The 18896-nt window shown below is 48.0% G+C and overlaps 1 protein-coding gene across 1 annotated transcript in view; it reads left to right on the top strand.

Annotated features, from left to right (window-relative positions):
- The window catches only part of WTIP (WT1 interacting protein), an 88818-nt gene that overhangs the window by 63933 nt on the left and 5989 nt on the right, over positions 1–18896 (top strand). Inside the window, exons 4-7 of the mRNA XM_066557334.1 lie at positions 11743–11805; positions 14167–14297; positions 15367–15418; positions 17560–17628. Of these exons, the coding sequence (XP_066413431.1) occupies positions 11743–11805; positions 14167–14297; positions 15367–15418; positions 17560–17628 (315 nt within the window). The remainder of the gene's footprint in view (positions 1–11742; positions 11806–14166; positions 14298–15366; positions 15419–17559; positions 17629–18896) is intronic.

The following is an 18896-nucleotide window of genomic DNA, read 5'->3' on the forward strand; positions in this document are numbered from 1 at the left end:
AGGAGGGGCAGTGCTGTCCCTTGGAGCCCTGGTGACAGCCAGGGGAGCACAGGAGGGGCAGTGCTGTCCCACGGGGCCCTGGTGACAGCCAGGGGAGCACAGGAGGGGCAGTGCTGTCCCATGGAGCCCTGGTGACAGCCAGGGGAGCACAGCAGGGGCAGTGCTGTCCCATGGGGCTCTGTGACAGCCAGGGGAGCACAGGAGGGGCAGTGCTGTCCCATAGGGCTCTGTGACAGCCAGGGGAGCACAGGAGGGGCAGTGCTGTCCCACAGGGCCCTGTGACAGCCAGGGGAGCACAGGAGGGGCAGTGCTGTCCCTTGGAGCCCTGTGGCAGCCAGGGGAGCACAGGAGTGGCAGTGCTGTCCCACAGGGCCCTGTGACAGCCAGGGGAGCACAGGAGGGGCAGTGCTGTCCCACAGGGCCATGGTGACAGCCAGGGGAGCAGGGGCTGTGTGAGCCTCGAGATCCTTCCAGGCATCCCCAGACTGAGAGCTCGATGCTCCCTTGTTCCTCACAGAGCCACCGAGGCAGCGGTGCCTGGATGAGCCCCTCTTGTGCCCCCCAGCAAGAGGGGAACTGCAGTCCTGTCAGTGGGGGACAGAGCTGGTGGCACCTGGAGCAGAGGCTGTCCCCTTGCAGGGAGGGCTGTCACTCCTGCAGAGCTCTGTCACCCCGCTGCTGCCTCTGCTGATCCCATTCGTGTGCTGCAGGTGCTTCTTCCCTGTCACCCCTGGAGGCACACTGGCAATGTCCACAGTGATTTTGGGGCTGCAGTGAGTAGCACCTGCACAGTGATGGGCAGAAAAGCTGAAATGGCTCTTGAAGTGAACAAATGCAGAAAATTTTAGCGAAGAATGGATATTATTTATGGGTTTCTTCCCATTGTAGCTGCTAGAAATACTGAGCATCCTATAGATGTCAGTATTTTATTTCTCCTGCAAAACCACATTTTTCTGTGCCAGACCAGCTCCAGCTGGAACAGTCTCCAGAGCTGCAGTCAGGGGCTCAGATGGGATACCTGGTTCCTTAACTACCACTCACTCCTCACAAATCAGCTCTTCCACTCAATCAGAGGTGGGATGTGGAATTCACTGCAGTGTCACCTGTGGTCCCTGAAGCCAAGAGCTTGGAAAAACCCATTTTCTGATCCTTTCAGATGTTTGGCACTTAGAAGAGCCCTCCTTGGCTGAGGTGTCCCCCTCGAGGTCCAGCCAGTGCTGGTCCAGCTGCTACATAGGTCTTCTCTCTCCTCTCCTCTCCTCTCCTCTCCTCTCCTCTCCTCTCCTCTCCTCTCCTCTCCTCTCCTCTCCTCTCCTCTCCTCTCCTCTTCTCCCTCTCCGGCCATGGTTCCTGTGCAGGTGGCATTTGACCACAGCACATTTGTCACTTTAAGCACAGTGAGCCCCTGAGAGCTTTGGCTGCCTGGTGCTTCCAAAACATCAGGGAGGAGCTGCTGGCATCAACCTTTCCAAATGTGCCCCTCTGTTGGAAAAGGGCTTTTGGTTTGTGGACACAGGCCAGGGCTGAGCTGCTGCTGGTGTTACAGATGGATAATGAGATGATTGGCTCTTGCAATTAAGGGATGAATATTGTGTGAATATTAAGAGAAGTTTTAGTGATGTATGGTTATGTTATTGTGGTTTAGATGGCCTCTGTTCTCCCCACAGTTCCCTTTCCTCCCTGTATTGTTGCCATCAGACAGCCTGGGCTGTCTGGGACAGGTACAAAGGAGCTGCACAGGTGCCCCTTGCATGGGGCAGTGGGGATTGGAAAAGCTTGGGGGTGCTCAGGGGGTGGGCATGGCAACACCTGAGCTCCAATGCAGGTACAAAGCAGTCTGCACTGATAAATGGCACAGAAGAGCTGAGTGACAGACCTTGGGAGGGGCCAGGCCTGGCTGATGCAACCCCAGGGGTATAAAAGACTGAGCATCCATCTTGAAGATGAACTGACAACATGGTATCCACAAGGGGCAGTTTCCTTATGTAGTCCTTTGTTGTATTTTTGTCAAGGTTTAACAAACCTTTTTAAATTTTCAAAGTGAGCAGTTGTCTCTCACACTGGTGCTCCTGGTGAGTGCTGTGGGGCTGCCCCAGCACAGCCCACACTGCCCCTGCCAGGGCCACAAGGCACATCCTCCTGGCAAGGAGTTTTCCCATGTTTGCTCCTACTGAGGGCACATTCTCCACACCAGCTGGTTTATTTTGCTCTGTCTTTGCAGGGAAGAAGTGTCAGAAGTTTTTTCCCCACTTGTGCAGTTGCAGGTGGGCAGGGGATGCCGCGGTGGGGCTGGGAATGGATGGCTGGGGATCCCCTGCCCCTGGAGGATGTGGAATACCTCTGTCCCCCAGGGTTATTTTTGTCAGCCTCCTGCTGCCAGCCCTGATTAGCTGCACATTCTGTCGGTGCTTAAAGCCTTATTGGCTTATTTGGCTTTGAATGAAGTGAATGAATCAGATTTTAAAAAATAAATACACGGATAATTCTACAGATAATTCTACTTCTGCCCAAGAGATTGCCTGATCTGTGCCATTTCCAGGAGGATACTGCATGTGTGAGGAGCAAAAAGAACAAAACCAACCCCTCACACTTCACATTGCTTTGCTTTAGCTCTAAGGAAGGTCCAGTTACTCCTTTAAATGCCACCTTAAAGTAACAAGTCCAGCAGTACCCAAGTCTTGCCCCAGCCCTGTTAGGAGCTGTTATTTCATGAAAGGAAATAAAACAAATGACAGTTTAATCCTTTCCTGAAAGCTCTTTGGACACAGATGGCTAACTAGCCATAACAGAGACACTGTTCCTGGTGAAGTGAACAAAAAATAAATGCCTTACTGTATAATAAATAATCCCAGTCAGATGTTCGTGTTTCATTTTGTTGATAAATTGCTGCATAATCAGGAGTGAAGGAAAAATAATTTAAATTTGTCTTTCCTTCTCAATGCTTAAATATCACGTAAAGAATTTTTTTTAAATACTGTTTTGCTTGGCAAAAAACACTTTAAAAATGTCATCAAAGCAGCCTGAATTTTAGATCTACTATCTATCTCTTTGCTTTTTTTCCTCTTTTTGATAGGCTTTCCCTTCTTCTCTTGAGGTAATGAACATTATTGAGTGGGGGTCCAGTAGAGGTTAAGAAATGAGAGAATTTCCCTCGAGGGAGGAGATGAGAGGGAAAATGAACCTTGTGACAGATGTTAGTTACATTGCTTAATGCACTACTGGAAGAGGCTCAGATGCTCTGGAAATAACCTATTACAGACACCACAGGCTGCAGTGCACTGCTGTAAGGTCATCCCAAACTTCCCCTTGTAAGATTTTCTCTTTCACTGTCTTAAAACTTTGCCAAATTTAATCATTTAGGCTGAACTTCTTCATGCTAGGTTTTTGCCTCTGGCTGACTTTGCTGTCATTAGTTGTTGAAAGTTTCATCTAGAGCTGTTCATCCATTTCAGTGAGTAAGACTGGAGGAACTCTGCCCATAAATCCTCCAAGAGAAAGGCTCTAAAAGCTTCATTTTGCACATGGCAACCATAAAGACACTCAGTGCATTGCAGACCTGCAGGTGCCTTTGGGTGGCCTCTCCCTGCCCTCCCCAGGAGGGTGCCCAGCCCCAGAGGGCTGTGGCAGGAGGAGGGCAAGCAGCCCAGAGCCCCAGCAGAGCCCCAGCAGAGCCCCTTGCAGCCCTGCAGGCTCTCTCCAGCCTTTCTTCTCCTCTCCATCCACTCTGCTGGGGCTCTGGATCCCTTTCTCCCCTACCCAGCCACTGGTTCCCAGCCAGGACATTTCTCTTTGCTGGTCTCTGCAGTGCAGGAGTTGGAGTTGGCTACTGAGGACACAGAGGGCCTGGTCTCACATCCACAACCAAAAATGTCACAGTGAGATCAGAAATGCAGAAGTTGTCAGGGTGTGCAGGAGGCAGGTGGGAAATGGAAATGCTCAGCTTTTCCTGGGGAAGGGACAAGATCTCACTCAGAAGACAGGTGGGAAATGGAAATGCTCACCCTTTCCTGGGGAAGGGACAGGATCTCACTCAGGAGGCAGGTGGGAAATGGAAATGCTCAGCTTTTCCTGGGGAAGGGACAGGATCTCACTCAGAAGACAGGTGGGAAATGGAAATGCTCACCCTTTCCTGGGGAAGGGACAGGATCTCACTCAGAGCAGCTGGGAAATGGAAATGCTCACCCTTTCCTGGGGAAGGGACAGGATCTCACTCAGAGCAGCTGGGAAATGGAAATGCTCAGCCTTTCCTGGGGAAGGGACAGGATCTCACTCAGGAGCAGCTGGGAAATGGAAATGCTCACCCTTTCCTGGGGAAGGGACAGGATCTCACTCAGAGCAGCTGGGAAATGGAAATGCTCAGCTTTTCCTGAGGAAGGGGCAGGATCTCACTCAGGAGGCAGGTGGGAAATGGAAATGCTCAGCTTTTCCTGGGGAAGGGACAGGATCTCACTCAGGAGGCAGGTGGGAAATGGAAATGCTCAGCTTTTCCTGGGGAAGGGACAGGATCTCAGAGCAGCTGAGGGATGGGCAGCTCATCAGAGCAGAGCTTGCACCTTCATCTCCTGGAGCACCAAACACAGCAAGACCCTTACCCCAGCCAGGGCCCCTGGGCATGGCTGCAATGGAAATATTAATACTAATGAGGCTTTTCTTCTCAGTTTGTGCACATGCTGTTTTCCAGGGCTGGCAGTGTGGGAAATGGCCTGTCCCACTTGCTGGGGCCCTCAGAAGATAGTTTTTATTTAGTGTAATGGAAGCTGGTGTCAGCTGGAGTCAGAGGTTTGATTTTCCATCTCAGTGACTATAAATGTTTGGAAGTCCCCCTTGGGAGGGAGCCCTGGGACTGGTGCATTAGTCAGAGAGCCCATTTCTGCTAAGTGAGACTCTTAGAAAAAAACAGACTCAGTGGAAGAGGTGAATGATTGAAGTTGCAGCTTGTGTCCATTTCCTATCTGATGGGAATCACAGAGACCATGGGGTTGCAGATAACTGGGAGGATGTTGTATGGAGAACAGACAGACAGAGAACAGACAGACAGGGGACTTTATTGATAAGTTTAAAGAATGATGGAATCAAAGCTTAGACAGGGATTTGCTGCAATATTCCTGATGTACAGAGGCATAAGGAAGTCTGTGAGTGTCTTCAAGGTGCTGGTTGCTCTAGGTTGGGACAGAAGGTTCCAGAGTCAGCGTTGCTGTCACTGGAAACAAAGGCAGACAGTTTATAGCATGTTCCTGATGGGGGCACGAGGCAGTGCAGTCCTGTTGCTGCTTGTGTATCTCTTGCTCCAGCCCCTCCCTGCCAAAAACATTTGAATAATTTTCTTCCTTAGTTTTCCCTAAGTTTGTAATATGCCAGCAGTTCTGGGTGTATTTTATAAATGAGTTTGACAGTAATGATGATTAATTGGGGTATTCAGAATTGAAGCATTGGGTCAAACCCACAGGTGGGCTTAAAATTCAAGTTCCATACTGTGAAGGGATATTGGTCAAATATTGGTCTGCCTCTGCACTGTGGACTTGGATGTGAATCAGCATGAAGAGTGTGTAGAGCTGACAGTTTGGGTTTGCCTCTTATTGCAACACAACTCCAGGGTGCTGTATCCTGGATCAAGAAGTTTCAAGTCCATTGAAGCTGGTGGCAGAAGTCCCATTGTCTGCAGGGGCCATTTCGGTTTTCTCCTGGGGATTCTCCCCAGAGGACAAAGTTTCAAAGCTGGAGAGAAGCTGAGGGTGCAGGCTGGGAGCACCATGTGCAGGACTCACCACAGGGCTCACTGGGCAGCCCTGGGGCCACAGCAGAAACCAGCTGGAGTCCTGAGACATCTCAGGTTTATGAAAGAGCAACACCCAGATGGTGCCTAGGCCCAGGTGATAGCATAGAGAAACATAATGCAGTGAAATTTCAGAGTGTGAGTAAGGTCTGTGCTCAGCCTTTCTGAACTGGGCTGCAGGTTGTTAAAGGAGTTGGAGGAATCATTCTCTGGGACATGGCAAAGGAGACAAGGAGAGGCAAAGTCAGGCTTTTTTCTGAGATGTATCACTGCTAACTACCTTTTGTAACTCTCCTGTGTGTTACATGTGCTGGTGGAATGTTGGAAGAGGCTGTTACCAACTCCTCTTGGTTTCATGCCAGATAATCACTCCACTATTTCCTCTTGAGATGGTGATCCAAGTAGTCAGACTATCCATTTTTCTTAATATTCCATTGAAAAGTAAATTACAATAACTGAAGCACGCTTAAAAGAACTAGAGCCCTTTCTTATTATGTCTTAATTCCTGCCAAACACTTGTAAGCAGACAGCATTAATTTTTTTCTATGGGAGGGTTAGAAAAAGACCCATGTGAGAAAGTGACATGTTTCCACTTTGGGAATAAACGTTGGTATTAGCTCCTGTTATGTTCTGCATTGAAATCTCTCAACAACTGTTTTGAATAAAATCCAGATAATTCTTGTTCCAGGAAGGTAGGTTCTTGTGTAAACAGTTTGTTCAGTGTATGTTTTGCAGTAGATGGTAGCAGGGACAGTAAACAACCTGCAGCAGTTACAGCCCTGTGCAGTGTGAAGCTTTACAGTGTGAATCAGGTCAGTAAATGTTGGGCTCTGTAATTTGATCAGAGTTAAAGCTGTTGATTCAGGCTTTTTTCTTTATCATTATCACTGTGATGCTGCCACAGGAGTTTGTTTAAGGAAGATCTAGGTAAGAAAATCATTAGTGGCTCCTAATCAATCACACAGCCTTGGTGAGTGCTCTCTGTAGGTGCTGTAGGATGTACATGGCTGGGCTCTTCTCAGGGGCTGTAAAATGGCAGAGATCAGGAGCAGCTGAATTCCTGGCACAGCTCTGTGCATGGCCAGACCTCTGCTGCCTCTGTGCAGAGCATGGAGTCCCTGCTTGCCTGTCCTTGTCCTTCAAACACAACAAAGTGGAAAGACAGAAGCAAGAAGGCAAACTGCTGTGTGGTGTTTCCTCACAGCCAGCAAGGCAGAGTCCAGCTACAGGGTAGGGTATCTGAAGGGGTTTCAGCTGCATGGAGAGTAAAGTTCTGGACTATTTTCCTTTAGATAACCTGTCAGCTGCCATGAGGCTCCTTTGTCTTTGAGCCTGAGAAGGCCCCATTTTGTCCAGTTCATTTTAATCACTGCATTGGAATATGTGTGTAAAAACAACAACAAAACCCCATCTGCATGAAACCAAATTTGATATTGGCTCCCTCTCTTAATGTGATCCCATGAATTTCTTACATTGTTGTGTCTCATGTAGTAAGGGTCCCATGCAGAGAGCAAACAATGCAGCAGTGAGAAGACAGATGCTCTGCTAATGGGAAACCAAGGAGCAGAGAGTCTGTGAGGGATTACAGGCAGCCTGGGGTTGGAATACATTATTAGCATAGCACCCAATTCAGAAATTAGTTTTCAGAATTAAATGCCTGAAGCATTTTGGCAAAACCTCCTTATCATCCCACTCAAAAGCTCTGAAAGTGTGAAAGAGAGGAATCTCAGGCCTGGGCTGGGCAGTGGGTGACTGTGCAGTGCTGCAGCAGTGAATTGGAGATTTTACAGCTTCATACCATTGCCAGGGCAGCAGCTGCCACACCCACTGCAATGTAACCACTGGCTCTGCTTGCACAAACCTTCAGCAGGTTTTGGACGTCCTCATCAAAGAAGCACATGGGCCTGAATGAGATTCCAGGCTCTGTTTCCAGGAGGAAGGTTTTGTTTTGTTGAGTGCAGAACAGCAGGGAAGAGCAGCAGCCCCTCCTTGGGCACAGTCAGGCATGGCAGGGAGGAGCTTTGGCTTTTCCAAGGCCTGACATTGCCTAAGGCAGAAAGTTTGGGTCCTGAAGCCTTTTTCAGGAGCGCTATTTTCTGAATGTTTTTCTTTTGAAAATCATGATGGGAACATCAAACTTTAAAAGACCCTGGTAGACAACCAAGGTTTGCTACAGGGCTGAGAAGAGGCAGGAGAAATTGTTTCTCATAGTACTTGGTGGGATTATCCTCCATGCATAATTGTTCATTGTATGCTCAAAATTCATTGTTAATTTCTTTTAGATATATTGCATATTAGACAGAAGAATTATAAATCCCAGGATTATCACAGGAGGATACTAACAGGCCTAAATATTCAGGACAGAAGGGGTCTTGTTTTCCTCTTACATTGAAACAAAGACTCTTGGACAGGATCATTAAAGTTTTTTTGGTTTTTTATTTTTGGGTTTTTTGTTTTGGTGGGGGTTTTTTGTTGTTTTGTTTTGGTTTTTGGGGGTTTTGTTGTTGTTGTGTTGGGGTTTTTTTTGGTTTTTTTGGTTTTTTGTCTGATAATCAAAGTATATTGGACAGCAAACAAAAGAAAAGTTCAGCCAGCCAAGTTTTCTACTTTATTTTTACTCTGCTATTCTAACATAATTAACATATTTCTTAATGTTTATTTAGCTTCCCAGAGTCTTATTTTATATAAGTATCATTGAGGAGCTGAATTACAAAGTCTTCATTTGTGCATATAAAATGAGATTTTATTATCCTGGTAGAGAAGACAAGGACAAGGTAAATAAGGGAGAAAACAGTTGAGACCAGACTTAAGAAATCAGGAGAAATAATTGGCCAGCTCTTCAACTTGCACTTTGTTTTCTTTGCATCCTGGTGTATCCAGCATTGTACTGCTGAGTCACAGAAGGGAGAGTAAAAGGTAACACTTCATTTTCAGCTTTGAATTTAGAGCTGGTCTTTTAATAACAACTTCTCCCAGTGTTTTTCTATGTGCTCAAGGAGTATCTGTAATGAATATTAGGGAGAGTTCAAAATGACACTTCCCATTTGTTGTGGATAGAGTGTCCATAGGCTTCTGCCTGTTCCCATCCAGACTGACATTGGTCTGTGTTTACATCACTTTACTGCTCTGCCAACAAAATACTTTTTTTAAGAAGCTGGCACAGAGGGAACCCATTTATAGAGGAAGGCTAGAAATGAGCCCCACATTGCTGAAATCCTGAATGAAACTGTGCCTGTGAATGCCAGAGGAGCAGGAGCCAGAGCTGAGATTTGGCTGCTCCATGAGGGTCCTACCTGTCAGCCAGTGTCACCTCAGCCTGTTTCTCATGTCTCCAGACTGGGAATGGGGGTTCTGTGCTCAAGAGCTCTTTGTACTCCTCTGACTCTGTCAGTAATGAGAAAGGCTCTGATTCTGTGTAGCAAAACCTTCTCCTCTCTCAGTTACCTGCTCACAAGCTCTGGGGACCAGTGCTGCTCCCTCCAGTCGTGCTGGGAGCCCACCCTGGGAGGCTCCTGATGTGCTGAGACAACAAAGAGGCTCTTCTGCCTTGGCTGCAGGCTGGAGCAAGTCCCAACTCCTCTCCCATTGCACACACAAGATCTGTGAGGGTTGTTAATAATCAAGTGCTTCAAAGACAGATGTTGACAATTTTAATTAGTATTTTAAGACTTTTAAATTCTGCTTCTAAAATTCAAAGCTTAGTACAGTAGCTCTATTTGAACACTCCACATTGGGATCAAACAGTGCAAAGAAGCAGTTTACAGTCAGCTCCAGAAATGTTGAGAAATTGAGCATTTATTGCTTTTAGCAGCAGTGCCCACAGTGCTGCCATCCTGTAGAAACAGTGCTGCTGGGCTCAGGCTGTTACTCTTTTCCAGCCCAAATAGATTTAAAATACAAGCAGACCTGGATCCAAAACCCTGATGTCTCTGAACCAGACCTTCAGTCTGTCTGGGATTGACCCTCTGACCAGGACAGAGGAGTGTCATGGTAAAGGACAGCTCCCTGAGCCTGGGAAATATTCTGTCACTGCTGTTGCACTTACTGCCATTTTGCAAAGTCTTCTTAATGGGGTAATCCAGTTCTGGATGTGTTTGACTAATAACAATTCTCTTGTTAAAAACAAATAATGGTTTTAATTTAATAGGGTTACTTACATAAAGAGTGATTTTGTGTCAGCAAAGCCTTTCTTTCTGACAAACAGTATAATTTATGACAATCTAGTTAGCAATAAATGCCATTAATCTGACCACTATGCCATTCTCTTCCTGGGGAATAATGTCCCCTCTTAATCAATAGCTGGGTGAATGCTCCTTTGCATTCCTTATCAAATGACAGCCAGATGGTACTGGTAAATTCATTCCAGCAGGGTTTTAGAATTAGCTGGATTTGTGCTGCTGTTAATCCTCTGCTGTCTGTGTCACTAGGAGCTGCCCACCTGTTTCAGTAAGCCTGGGGTTCCCAGCCCTAGGAACAGTCAGCCAGAGGGTGACTCAGCCATGGGGCAGCCAAGAAACATCCCAAGCAGTGAGACCTTTTCCTGCATCAGTAAGAAAAACGAAAAAGCAAATAAAAAAAGTCTTGCAGCAATAGCCAGCTAGGACTGCCCACCTCTGTATTTGTTCCTCAACACCCTGATCTCTTCCAGGGAAGTTTCTTAATCCTGCACAAGCTGTGTTTCTTAAGGCATAGTGAGATTTGGGTGTGACAGCTGCTATATCATTTACTGACTTCTGGGCCCATCAAAGTGTCTGTGAGACCTTTTCCTACCTAATCACTTTGTTGCATAGCAACAATAATTTTGTCTCCAACCTATTGATTGATAACATGTAATCCCCTCACTCCAATAAAAAAGAAAACATATGGCAGCTCCAGGCAGGGAACCACAGGCTTTTGATGTGAGGGGACAGTTAATCCCCACTAAACCAGGGGGGAATGGAGCAAGACACATTCTGTTGGGTTCAGAGGATGCATTAGGTGCCTGAGCCAATTAACCTGTGTTCTGGGAGAGGAGCCTGCTTTACCTTCATCCTCCCCTTCCTCATCTTTTATGTCGTGCAACTGAAGCACATTTGAGGTGAGCTGTGCTAGAGGAGCATCGCTGTGCAATGCCCCAGGGGGTGGGCACAGGCAGGATGGTGCTCACACAGCTCTCAGCTGACATGGGCTGCAGAGGCCCCTCAAACACCAGTTTCACAGGGCTGGAGTCCCTCAGAAAGATGTCTCTTGTTTGTAGGCTGTGGTTTGCTGGGTCACTCTGATCACCTGCATGATTTTTCCATACCTCTAAACCTTGGCATCTGAAACAGGATCTGCTCTGGAGACAGGAGCACAAAGTTAAGGTCAGGACTGCTCAGGCAGGGAGCACAGAGCTTTGGTCCCAGGCAGACACAGCCTCTGGCTGTGCCATGCCCTGGCACTGCAGTGTGGGCTGGCACCATTGTTCTGAGGTGCCTCCTGCTGCCCACGCTGTGCAGCCAGCCCAAGGCCCTGTGAGTGCACTGCTGGATCCTTCCCTGCCTGGAAGGCTTGGTGTCCACAAGGCAGCTAAATCCCTCTTGGGCCTGGGTTCATTTTTCTAGCTTGCAAAAGCACTGAGTGAAATGTGGGTCCAAAGTCTGAGGTGGCTGATTTGAGCAGGCTTTGGGAGGTGAGTCCTCTGTTATTTAAAACAACCACCAAAAGAGTCAATTCAAGCTAATTTCTGCACATCAAACACAAACTTTCCATAAAGACTTTTAAAAAATCAAACTTAAAATAATACTGTTACATGGGGAATCTCAGTGGAAATATTGCAGTGGATCAGAAGGCCAAACTGCTCTCTGAACATGCTGCAAGAGCTGAGTGAAGGCTTCTGAGTCACTGTCTCCCAAACCTGTGTCATACATAGCACAGCCTTCACCTAAAAGGTATTTCTATGGCTAGAGGAGTGGCTACTAATGATCCTTTCTTTTCTGTCATTTTAACAGTATTCAGGTTTTCAGCAAACAGCAGACAAGTGCTTTGTTTGTGGACACCTCATAATGGAAATGGTAAGAGACCTAAACTCCTAATGACAGGTAACTTGGGAAGTGCACTGTGAGACATCTGCTTCTCCCTGCCCAGGCTGGTATTGTGTTTTCACTGCTGTCAACATAGGTTTTGCAACTGAGGCAGTAAATAAAAATACCTCCATGCTCCATGCTCCTTCATGCTCCATGCCCCTACTACTAGGGGCAGAAAGTTGGGCTTCTTAGCTACCTAAGAATATGGAAGGCTATTACTCTGCCATTTGTGAGTTAAAATAAAATAAAATTTTAATAATAAAGGGGGAAGTACAGCAGAGCTTTGTATGAGAATATGGTAAAGGAACACAGTGGGTGTGCTCTGTAAGACAGTAGATAACAAGAGCTCAGTCATGTGGGTGGAATCTGGGGTAGAGCAGAGAGGGACATTATCAATAGTCCTGAGATTTTCACCTGCTCTGTGACTTGCTTTGTTTACCCTCTGTTGCTTGCTCCACATCACTTAAAATGCATTATTGCCACTGGGATTTTTAGGGAGCCAGCAATCAGAGTTACTTTTGTAATAAAAATAAAATCAAAGAGCTTTGGGTTGGCCAGATCCTTCTGGCATCCTTTCAGGGGGTGAAAGTAAGAAGAGTTATGTGTGCTCTTCCTAAGCAGAAATTCCCAAACCAAATGAAGTGGTTTGCACCACAAAGAAGGGCACATCCTGCAGTGTATCTGTTTCTATCTTGCTTTAAAGTGTGCATCAAGCTCAGTGTGCCTAAGAGAAGTAGCTGGTGTGCTGCACAGACAGAGGTTCAGTCAGAGCTGGAACAGGGACTTCACTAATGAGGATTCTGGCTCATATTCTGGCACCACTGGTTGGACAAGGATATTGCTCGTTTTAGCCCAAGAGCAAATCTCTGGAGTTGTGTCATGCTGGGAGGGGGAGGGTATCTTGACGTGCTTGCTTCGAGCTGGCCCTTAATTGAAGAATCCCAGGCAAGAGTCCATAATATCTCACTGGTGGAACTCAGTAGCTGCAAGCTTGGCAGGTGCTTGCCTGCCTCTCTCCCATCAGCAAGTGTTCTCTGACAAAAGGAAAGAGCTCTGGGAGCTCCAGGAATTCAGCTCTCCTGTTTGGGTAATTCCAGCGTGCTCCTGCCTGGGAGCACAGCCCAGCCCTGCTGAGTGCTGGCCTGGGGCAGAGCTGGGGCTCTGCAGGGCTGGGGAGGAGCTGCCCTGTGCTCAGGGCCTGTGGCTGCACAGCTGTGCCAGGCTGGCACCACAGCAAGCTCCTGCAGCAGCAGCAGCCCCAGCACAGGGACCAGCTGCCTCTGGCTCAGAACAGCCTTCCCAGTCAAAGAGAGTGATACCACTGAGCTACTGGGCTTCATCAGAGAGGGGAAAAAAGGTTAAATTAAATTGGCCTTTTTTTCTGCCCTTCTTTCCTCTTGGTTTGATCTTTATTCATAGAATCACCTATAGTGCCATGGGAGCTTGGTCTGTGCAGATTTTTCACCTCAAACTTCCCAGCAGCTCCAAGCTGAGCACGGTGCTGGCAGCTGAAATTTTGAAATTACCTTCTAAAGATACTTCTTAAACCCAAAATGTATGGAATTGGTCTTATAATCTGTTGAGAGCTGCCTGAAAGTGATAGCTGTGTCTCACTCTTCCCAGGGGCTTGTTCATGGGCTTGCAGCATCCTCCAGTGCCACACTGAGTGTCACGTACGAGGATGTCAGGAGTGGGGGATCTGTTCTGTAGTAGTGCAGCCAAGGTTGCATCAGACCTTTCCCTGAAACCTTGAAAATGCAGTAGGGAAGGTCAGCATGGGAGCAGCCTGGGCAGGTGCATGGATCAGTATCCAAACACATGGATAGTGATGGAATTTTATCAGAAACCAATGAGCCCCTGACTAAGTGATAACCAGTCAGTAACTCTGGGAGATTAGGATCCTTAGTTAATAGAGAGGCACCTCTTTATTTGCTTGTTATGTTATTTCACTTTTTGAGTAATGACCAGTTTGGATTCTGTCTGTCACAGCCTGTCAAGTTTTGTAAGGTAACTCTGTATCCCAGTACCTTGTATTTGGGATTTCCCCAGAGAGGGTCTGTGAAGCCATTTTTAATTTCCATTGGCAGTACTGGCCCTGCAGAGCTAAAGCTGATGGGCTTAGTCTGATTTTCAGCTCTTGCTCTTCCTTGGGAGCATATTGAAACCCACTAAAATAAGCAAGCTGATTGTTTTAAGAGGCCCCTTGCTGACAGATCTGCAGAGTGGTAATTTCATCCTGAAGTGCTTTTCTCACTGCCATTATTAAGAATGAGAGAGACACAGCAGTTTATGGGGAGACAATATCTCATGTAATCATGCATCCACTTATTTTGTTGTTTGCCTCACAAGATCTTACAGGCCCTTGGCAAGTCCTACCATCCTGGCTGCTTCCGCTGTGTGGTGTGTAATGAGTGCTTGGATGGAGTCCCCTTCACTGTAGATGTGGAAAACAATATTTACTGTGTCAAAGACTACCACACGTGAGTACACAAATCCACTGCATGCCCAGCAAACCTACAGTAGTTAAATCATTGATGTAGTTATAAGCCTTGTGATAAGCAAAAAGGTCACTCCTGTTTGCTCAGATGTCCTTCAACTGCTTCTTTCACAGAAGTGTTGCATTTGTAAAGTATGTTAAGGTTTGTTAAGCAGTACCTTCTGGGCCCACTATGGCACACAGTGGCCAGGTGAGGCTGAAAATCAAATTGTGTCAGAGGATGGGCTTCTTGGGGCTGTTCCTCTGCTTCCTTCAGGACTACCAACACTACACCAGGGCACTTCTGGAAGTGTTGGTAGGTTCTGCTGGCTGTTACAGGAGCAGAGGCTCTGGCAGTGCTTGACTCAGTGTAAGTTTTGTTAACTGACACAGAACACAGGTAATAAACAGTTACTGGCAGAACAATCTGAGCCTTACCTGACAAAAGGTAGAGGTTTAAGAGATTGCTTTTGGACTCTTTTCTAATTCCACTCAAAGGCAACGGGATCCTGCTCTTAGCTCAGTTAGCCAATAACTCAGTTATGCAGCAGGAGTAAATCACCCTGAATTCAGCCCTGTTGGTGCCAATCTGGGTGTGTTACAAGGACACAGTGAGTGTTGGCCCGATGATAAAATGCAGCTGTGGACCATAAGCCCATTTGTGTATTTACCTGGGAGATTCTGGCCATGATCAGCCCCTCTCCTGTTTAGGACCCGTGGTTGTGTCTTTCTGATGTCAGAGTCCCTAAGTCAGGAGCTGCTTTGTAGTCAAGCATCAAGGCTCTGGAAGAATTTGAATGGTTTTATAAATAAAGGAAGGAAAGAAAAAAGGCATATACAGGAAGAGGGGTGGATTCACTATGCCTCAAGGTTGGGAAGACCTAAACAATAAAGTTGGGATAGATCAGCCTTTCCCAAATCTCCTTTTCATTGACTATCAAACAATTAGAGGCATTTCAAATCCTGTGGATCTCCATTTTACTAAAAACAAGGCATGATTAGAATGGCTCTCTTGCTTCTGCTTTTTGAAGATGCTTTAAATGTGATTGGAACCCTTTCTTCTTGCACCCTAGGGTTTTTGCACCAAAATGTGCTTCCTGTAACCAGCCAATCCTCCCAGCACAGGTAGGTGTTAACATGCACTGACTCCTGGGGAAAACAGCTGTTGGCATATGGGCACTTTCTAAAAACACACTAAAGGCTTCTCCTTCCTCTCCAGAATCTGTACCATGTTAGATACTAAATTAAACACAGTTCAGCAGTAAAGTCACTCCCAAACATTCCCAGAGGTTGTAACAGTCATACTACTCCTACAGCATAGTACTTTTTATCTTTAGGGTGCTTTCCAGGTCTTCATTAATCTGTTAGAAACTTCATTTAATTGAAAACACTGACTGGGGCTCCAAGAACAACTAAGGGAGTAAAACCCTTGAAAAGGCATCTGATGGTTACTGGCCCTGTGAGAAGGTCACACAGTCTGTAGTCCTGAGGTGGCAGTGGAATGGAAGTTCTTAAAGGAGTTAAAAAGGCAACAACAAAAATGGAACCAGGTGAAACCTGCCTGCCAGCTCAGCCTGTGCTGACAGTGTTATTGGCACCATTAGCCCAGAGTGGGGCTCCCTGGTGCTCTGGTGGGTGCAGGACCCTCTGAGCTGCCTTTGCTGAGGTCACTGACCAGTTCATTTGTAAGCAAGGGCCTCAGCATCTCCCTGCTTTTCCTCTGTCATGTTTACAGCACCAGAGCTTCCCTCCTGTGAGCTGCTGTGCCCCAGTGAAGCCTGATGCTAGAGCCTCTCACATGCCCACCTCCATCACTCTGCACATTAGTCTCATTTGTCATTAGTATTTCTGTTAATTGGCCAAGTAACCAAACCCCAAAAAACCTCATAAAGGCTGAACTGCTGTCTCATGGGTTGTGAGGAGAAAACCTCTGTGTAAATGTCACTGAATTTGGGTCATAAAAAAGGATTCTTTTTTCTTTTCAAGAAAGAAAGAAAAAGAATTAAAAGGCAGTCATAGTGCTGACTCACCTGACTAGCAGGACACACTCCATGTTCTTTCCCTGGGAGATTTCCTGGGTTAGTTCAAGTCTGGTAGTGCAGGTGCTGACTTGCCCACAGCTTCTCTCAGACACAGTCCACATCATATCTGGTGCTCTAACCACACCTGGAACTGGAAACAATGCAAGGCAACCAATTTAATGAGCTCTGTCTTCAGAGTGGATCAGGAAAAGAGCCTGTGAGGTTACAGAAGGGTATGGGCTGCTCTGCAGGCCTGGGGCTCAGCCAGGATTGCACAACTCTGCTGAGGTTTAGCCTGTGCAGGTAATTGCCTGCCAGACTGGTATGTCAGTCCCTGTGGGGACACACAGTGACACGTGCATGTGCAAAAGGGCTGTGCAGCAGATGGTTGGAGAGGAACACAAGTCCTGGAAATCAGAGCAGGATGTATAGAAGGGAAAGTTATCCAATGAGCAGGTTTTTGACTGGTGATTTGTTCAGATCCTGGGCGCCCTTGGAAGAATAAGTGATTTCAAGACTGATTTATTCCTTGAGCATGAGGCTTTGGCTACACTTCCCAAATGACCTGTGCATTTTAGATGTGCCAGACACCCAGACTGCTGCAGCACAGCTGAGGAGTGGTGCAGGCATGCCCAGGGCCAAGGCTTTCAGTGGCCACAGAGCTCTGCTGTGTGGGGGGCAGAGGGGATTCCCCCAGGGACACAGCTCCCCCCAGGGAAAAGCTGGGCACTGCATGGAGACTGAAAAACACTTCTGAGACACCACTGGCACTGTGTCCTGAGACACTACTGGCACTGTGTCCTGAGACACCACTGGCACTGTGTCCTGAGATACCACTGGCACTGTGTCCTGAGACACCACTGTCACTGTGTCCTGAGACACCACTGTCACTGTGTCCTGAGACACCACTGGCACTGTGTCCTGAGTCACCACTGTCACTGTGTCCTGAGACACTACTGGCACTGTGTCCTGAGATACCGCTGGCACTGTGTCCTGAGACACCGCTGGCACTGTGTCCTGAGACACTACTGGCACTGTGTCCTGAGACACCACTGGCACTGTGTCCTGAGACACTACTGGCACTGTGTCCTGAGATACCGCTGGCACTGTGTCCTGAGACACTGCTGGCACCGTGTCCTGAGTCACCACTGGCACTGTGTCCTGAGTCACCACTGGCACTGTGTCCTGAGACACTACTGGCACTGTGTCCTGAGACACCACTGTCACTTTCTCTGTGCTCCCCAGGGCTCCGAGGAGACCATCCGGGTGGTGTCCATGGACAAGGACTACCACGTGGAGTGCTACCACTGTGAGGTGAGTGCCAGGCCTGGCCTGCAGCAGGGCCTGCTCTGGGGGGGACCTGCTCTGCCCTGAGGGGGCCCTGCTCTGCCCTTGGGGCCCTGCTCTGCCCTGGGGAACCTGCTCTGCTCTGGGGGGGCCCTGCTCTGCCCTGAGAGGGCCCTGCTCTGCCCTGAGGGGGCCCTGCTCTGCCCTGAGGGGGACCTGCTCTGCTCTGGGGGGGACCTGCTCTGCCCTTGGGGACCTGCTCTGCCCTTGGGGCCCTGCTCTGCCCTGAGGGGGACCTGCTCTGCCCTTGGGGACCTGCTCTGCCCTTGGGGACCTGCTCTGCTCTGGGGCCCTGCTCTGCCCTTGGGGACCTGCTCTGCCCTTGGGGCCCTGCTCTGCCCTGAGGGGGACCTGCTCTGCCCTTGGGGCCCTGCTCTGCCCTTGGGGACCTGCTCTGCTCTGGGGCCCTGCTCTGCCCTGGGGCCCTGCTCTGCCCTTGGGGCCCTGCTCTGCCCTTGGGGACCTGCCCAGCCTCAGGGGGACCCTGACTCACCCCTGGGCTGCACTCCCTGCCTCTTGCCCCCCTGGGCAGGCAGGGCTCTGCCCCACAGCTCCTGAGGAAGACAAACAGGTGAATGCTGGGCTGGAAGTGGTGCTGCCATCACCAGTACCAAATTAGTTTTGGAGGGTTTTTCCCCAGTATATGAGCTTCAAAGCTGGGCTTGGTTTGTTGGGTTGAATTTTCTCAGTACTTCTGGATGGGGAGTGAGCAAAGAGTAGGTGCCAGTTGTCTTTTTCCTCATCTGTACAGTCTGTAGGGCTCTGATCTGCGGAGATTTGAATTTACATTGGCTGTGCAGGGAAGGAGTCTCACTGGAAGGCCTTTCTAGGGGATCTGGTTTCTCCATGCTGAATGAACATTGATTCTTTACTAGGATATTGACCAGGATATTATTGACTTTCTGTCACTTTTTTGGGAGTAGTTTCTTATTGTGCAGAACATTTAAACATTCATTGCCACGGATCAAGTTGTGGAATTAGTGCTCTTGCTTCAGAGAGGAGACCTGAGTTCATCCTTATCCCACAGCCAGGAACATGAGAAGGGAAACAAACTCACTAAGCTGGGATCAGCCAAAAACTTCCCTTTTGCTGTAGGTTTGGCAGTCTGACACAGCACACAAATATCCACACAGATCTTCCCTGTTAGCACCAGGGGCAGAAATACAGCAGTGCTGCCTTCAGGCACTGTTGCATGAAGGTTTTACAAAGAATCTTCTGACTGAGAGAGAAAATAA

Source organism: Molothrus aeneus, chromosome 11 (genome assembly GCF_037042795.1).
Source record: "Molothrus aeneus isolate 106 chromosome 11, BPBGC_Maene_1.0, whole genome shotgun sequence".
In the NCBI taxonomy this organism is placed as follows: domain Eukaryota; kingdom Metazoa; phylum Chordata; class Aves; order Passeriformes; family Icteridae; genus Molothrus; species Molothrus aeneus.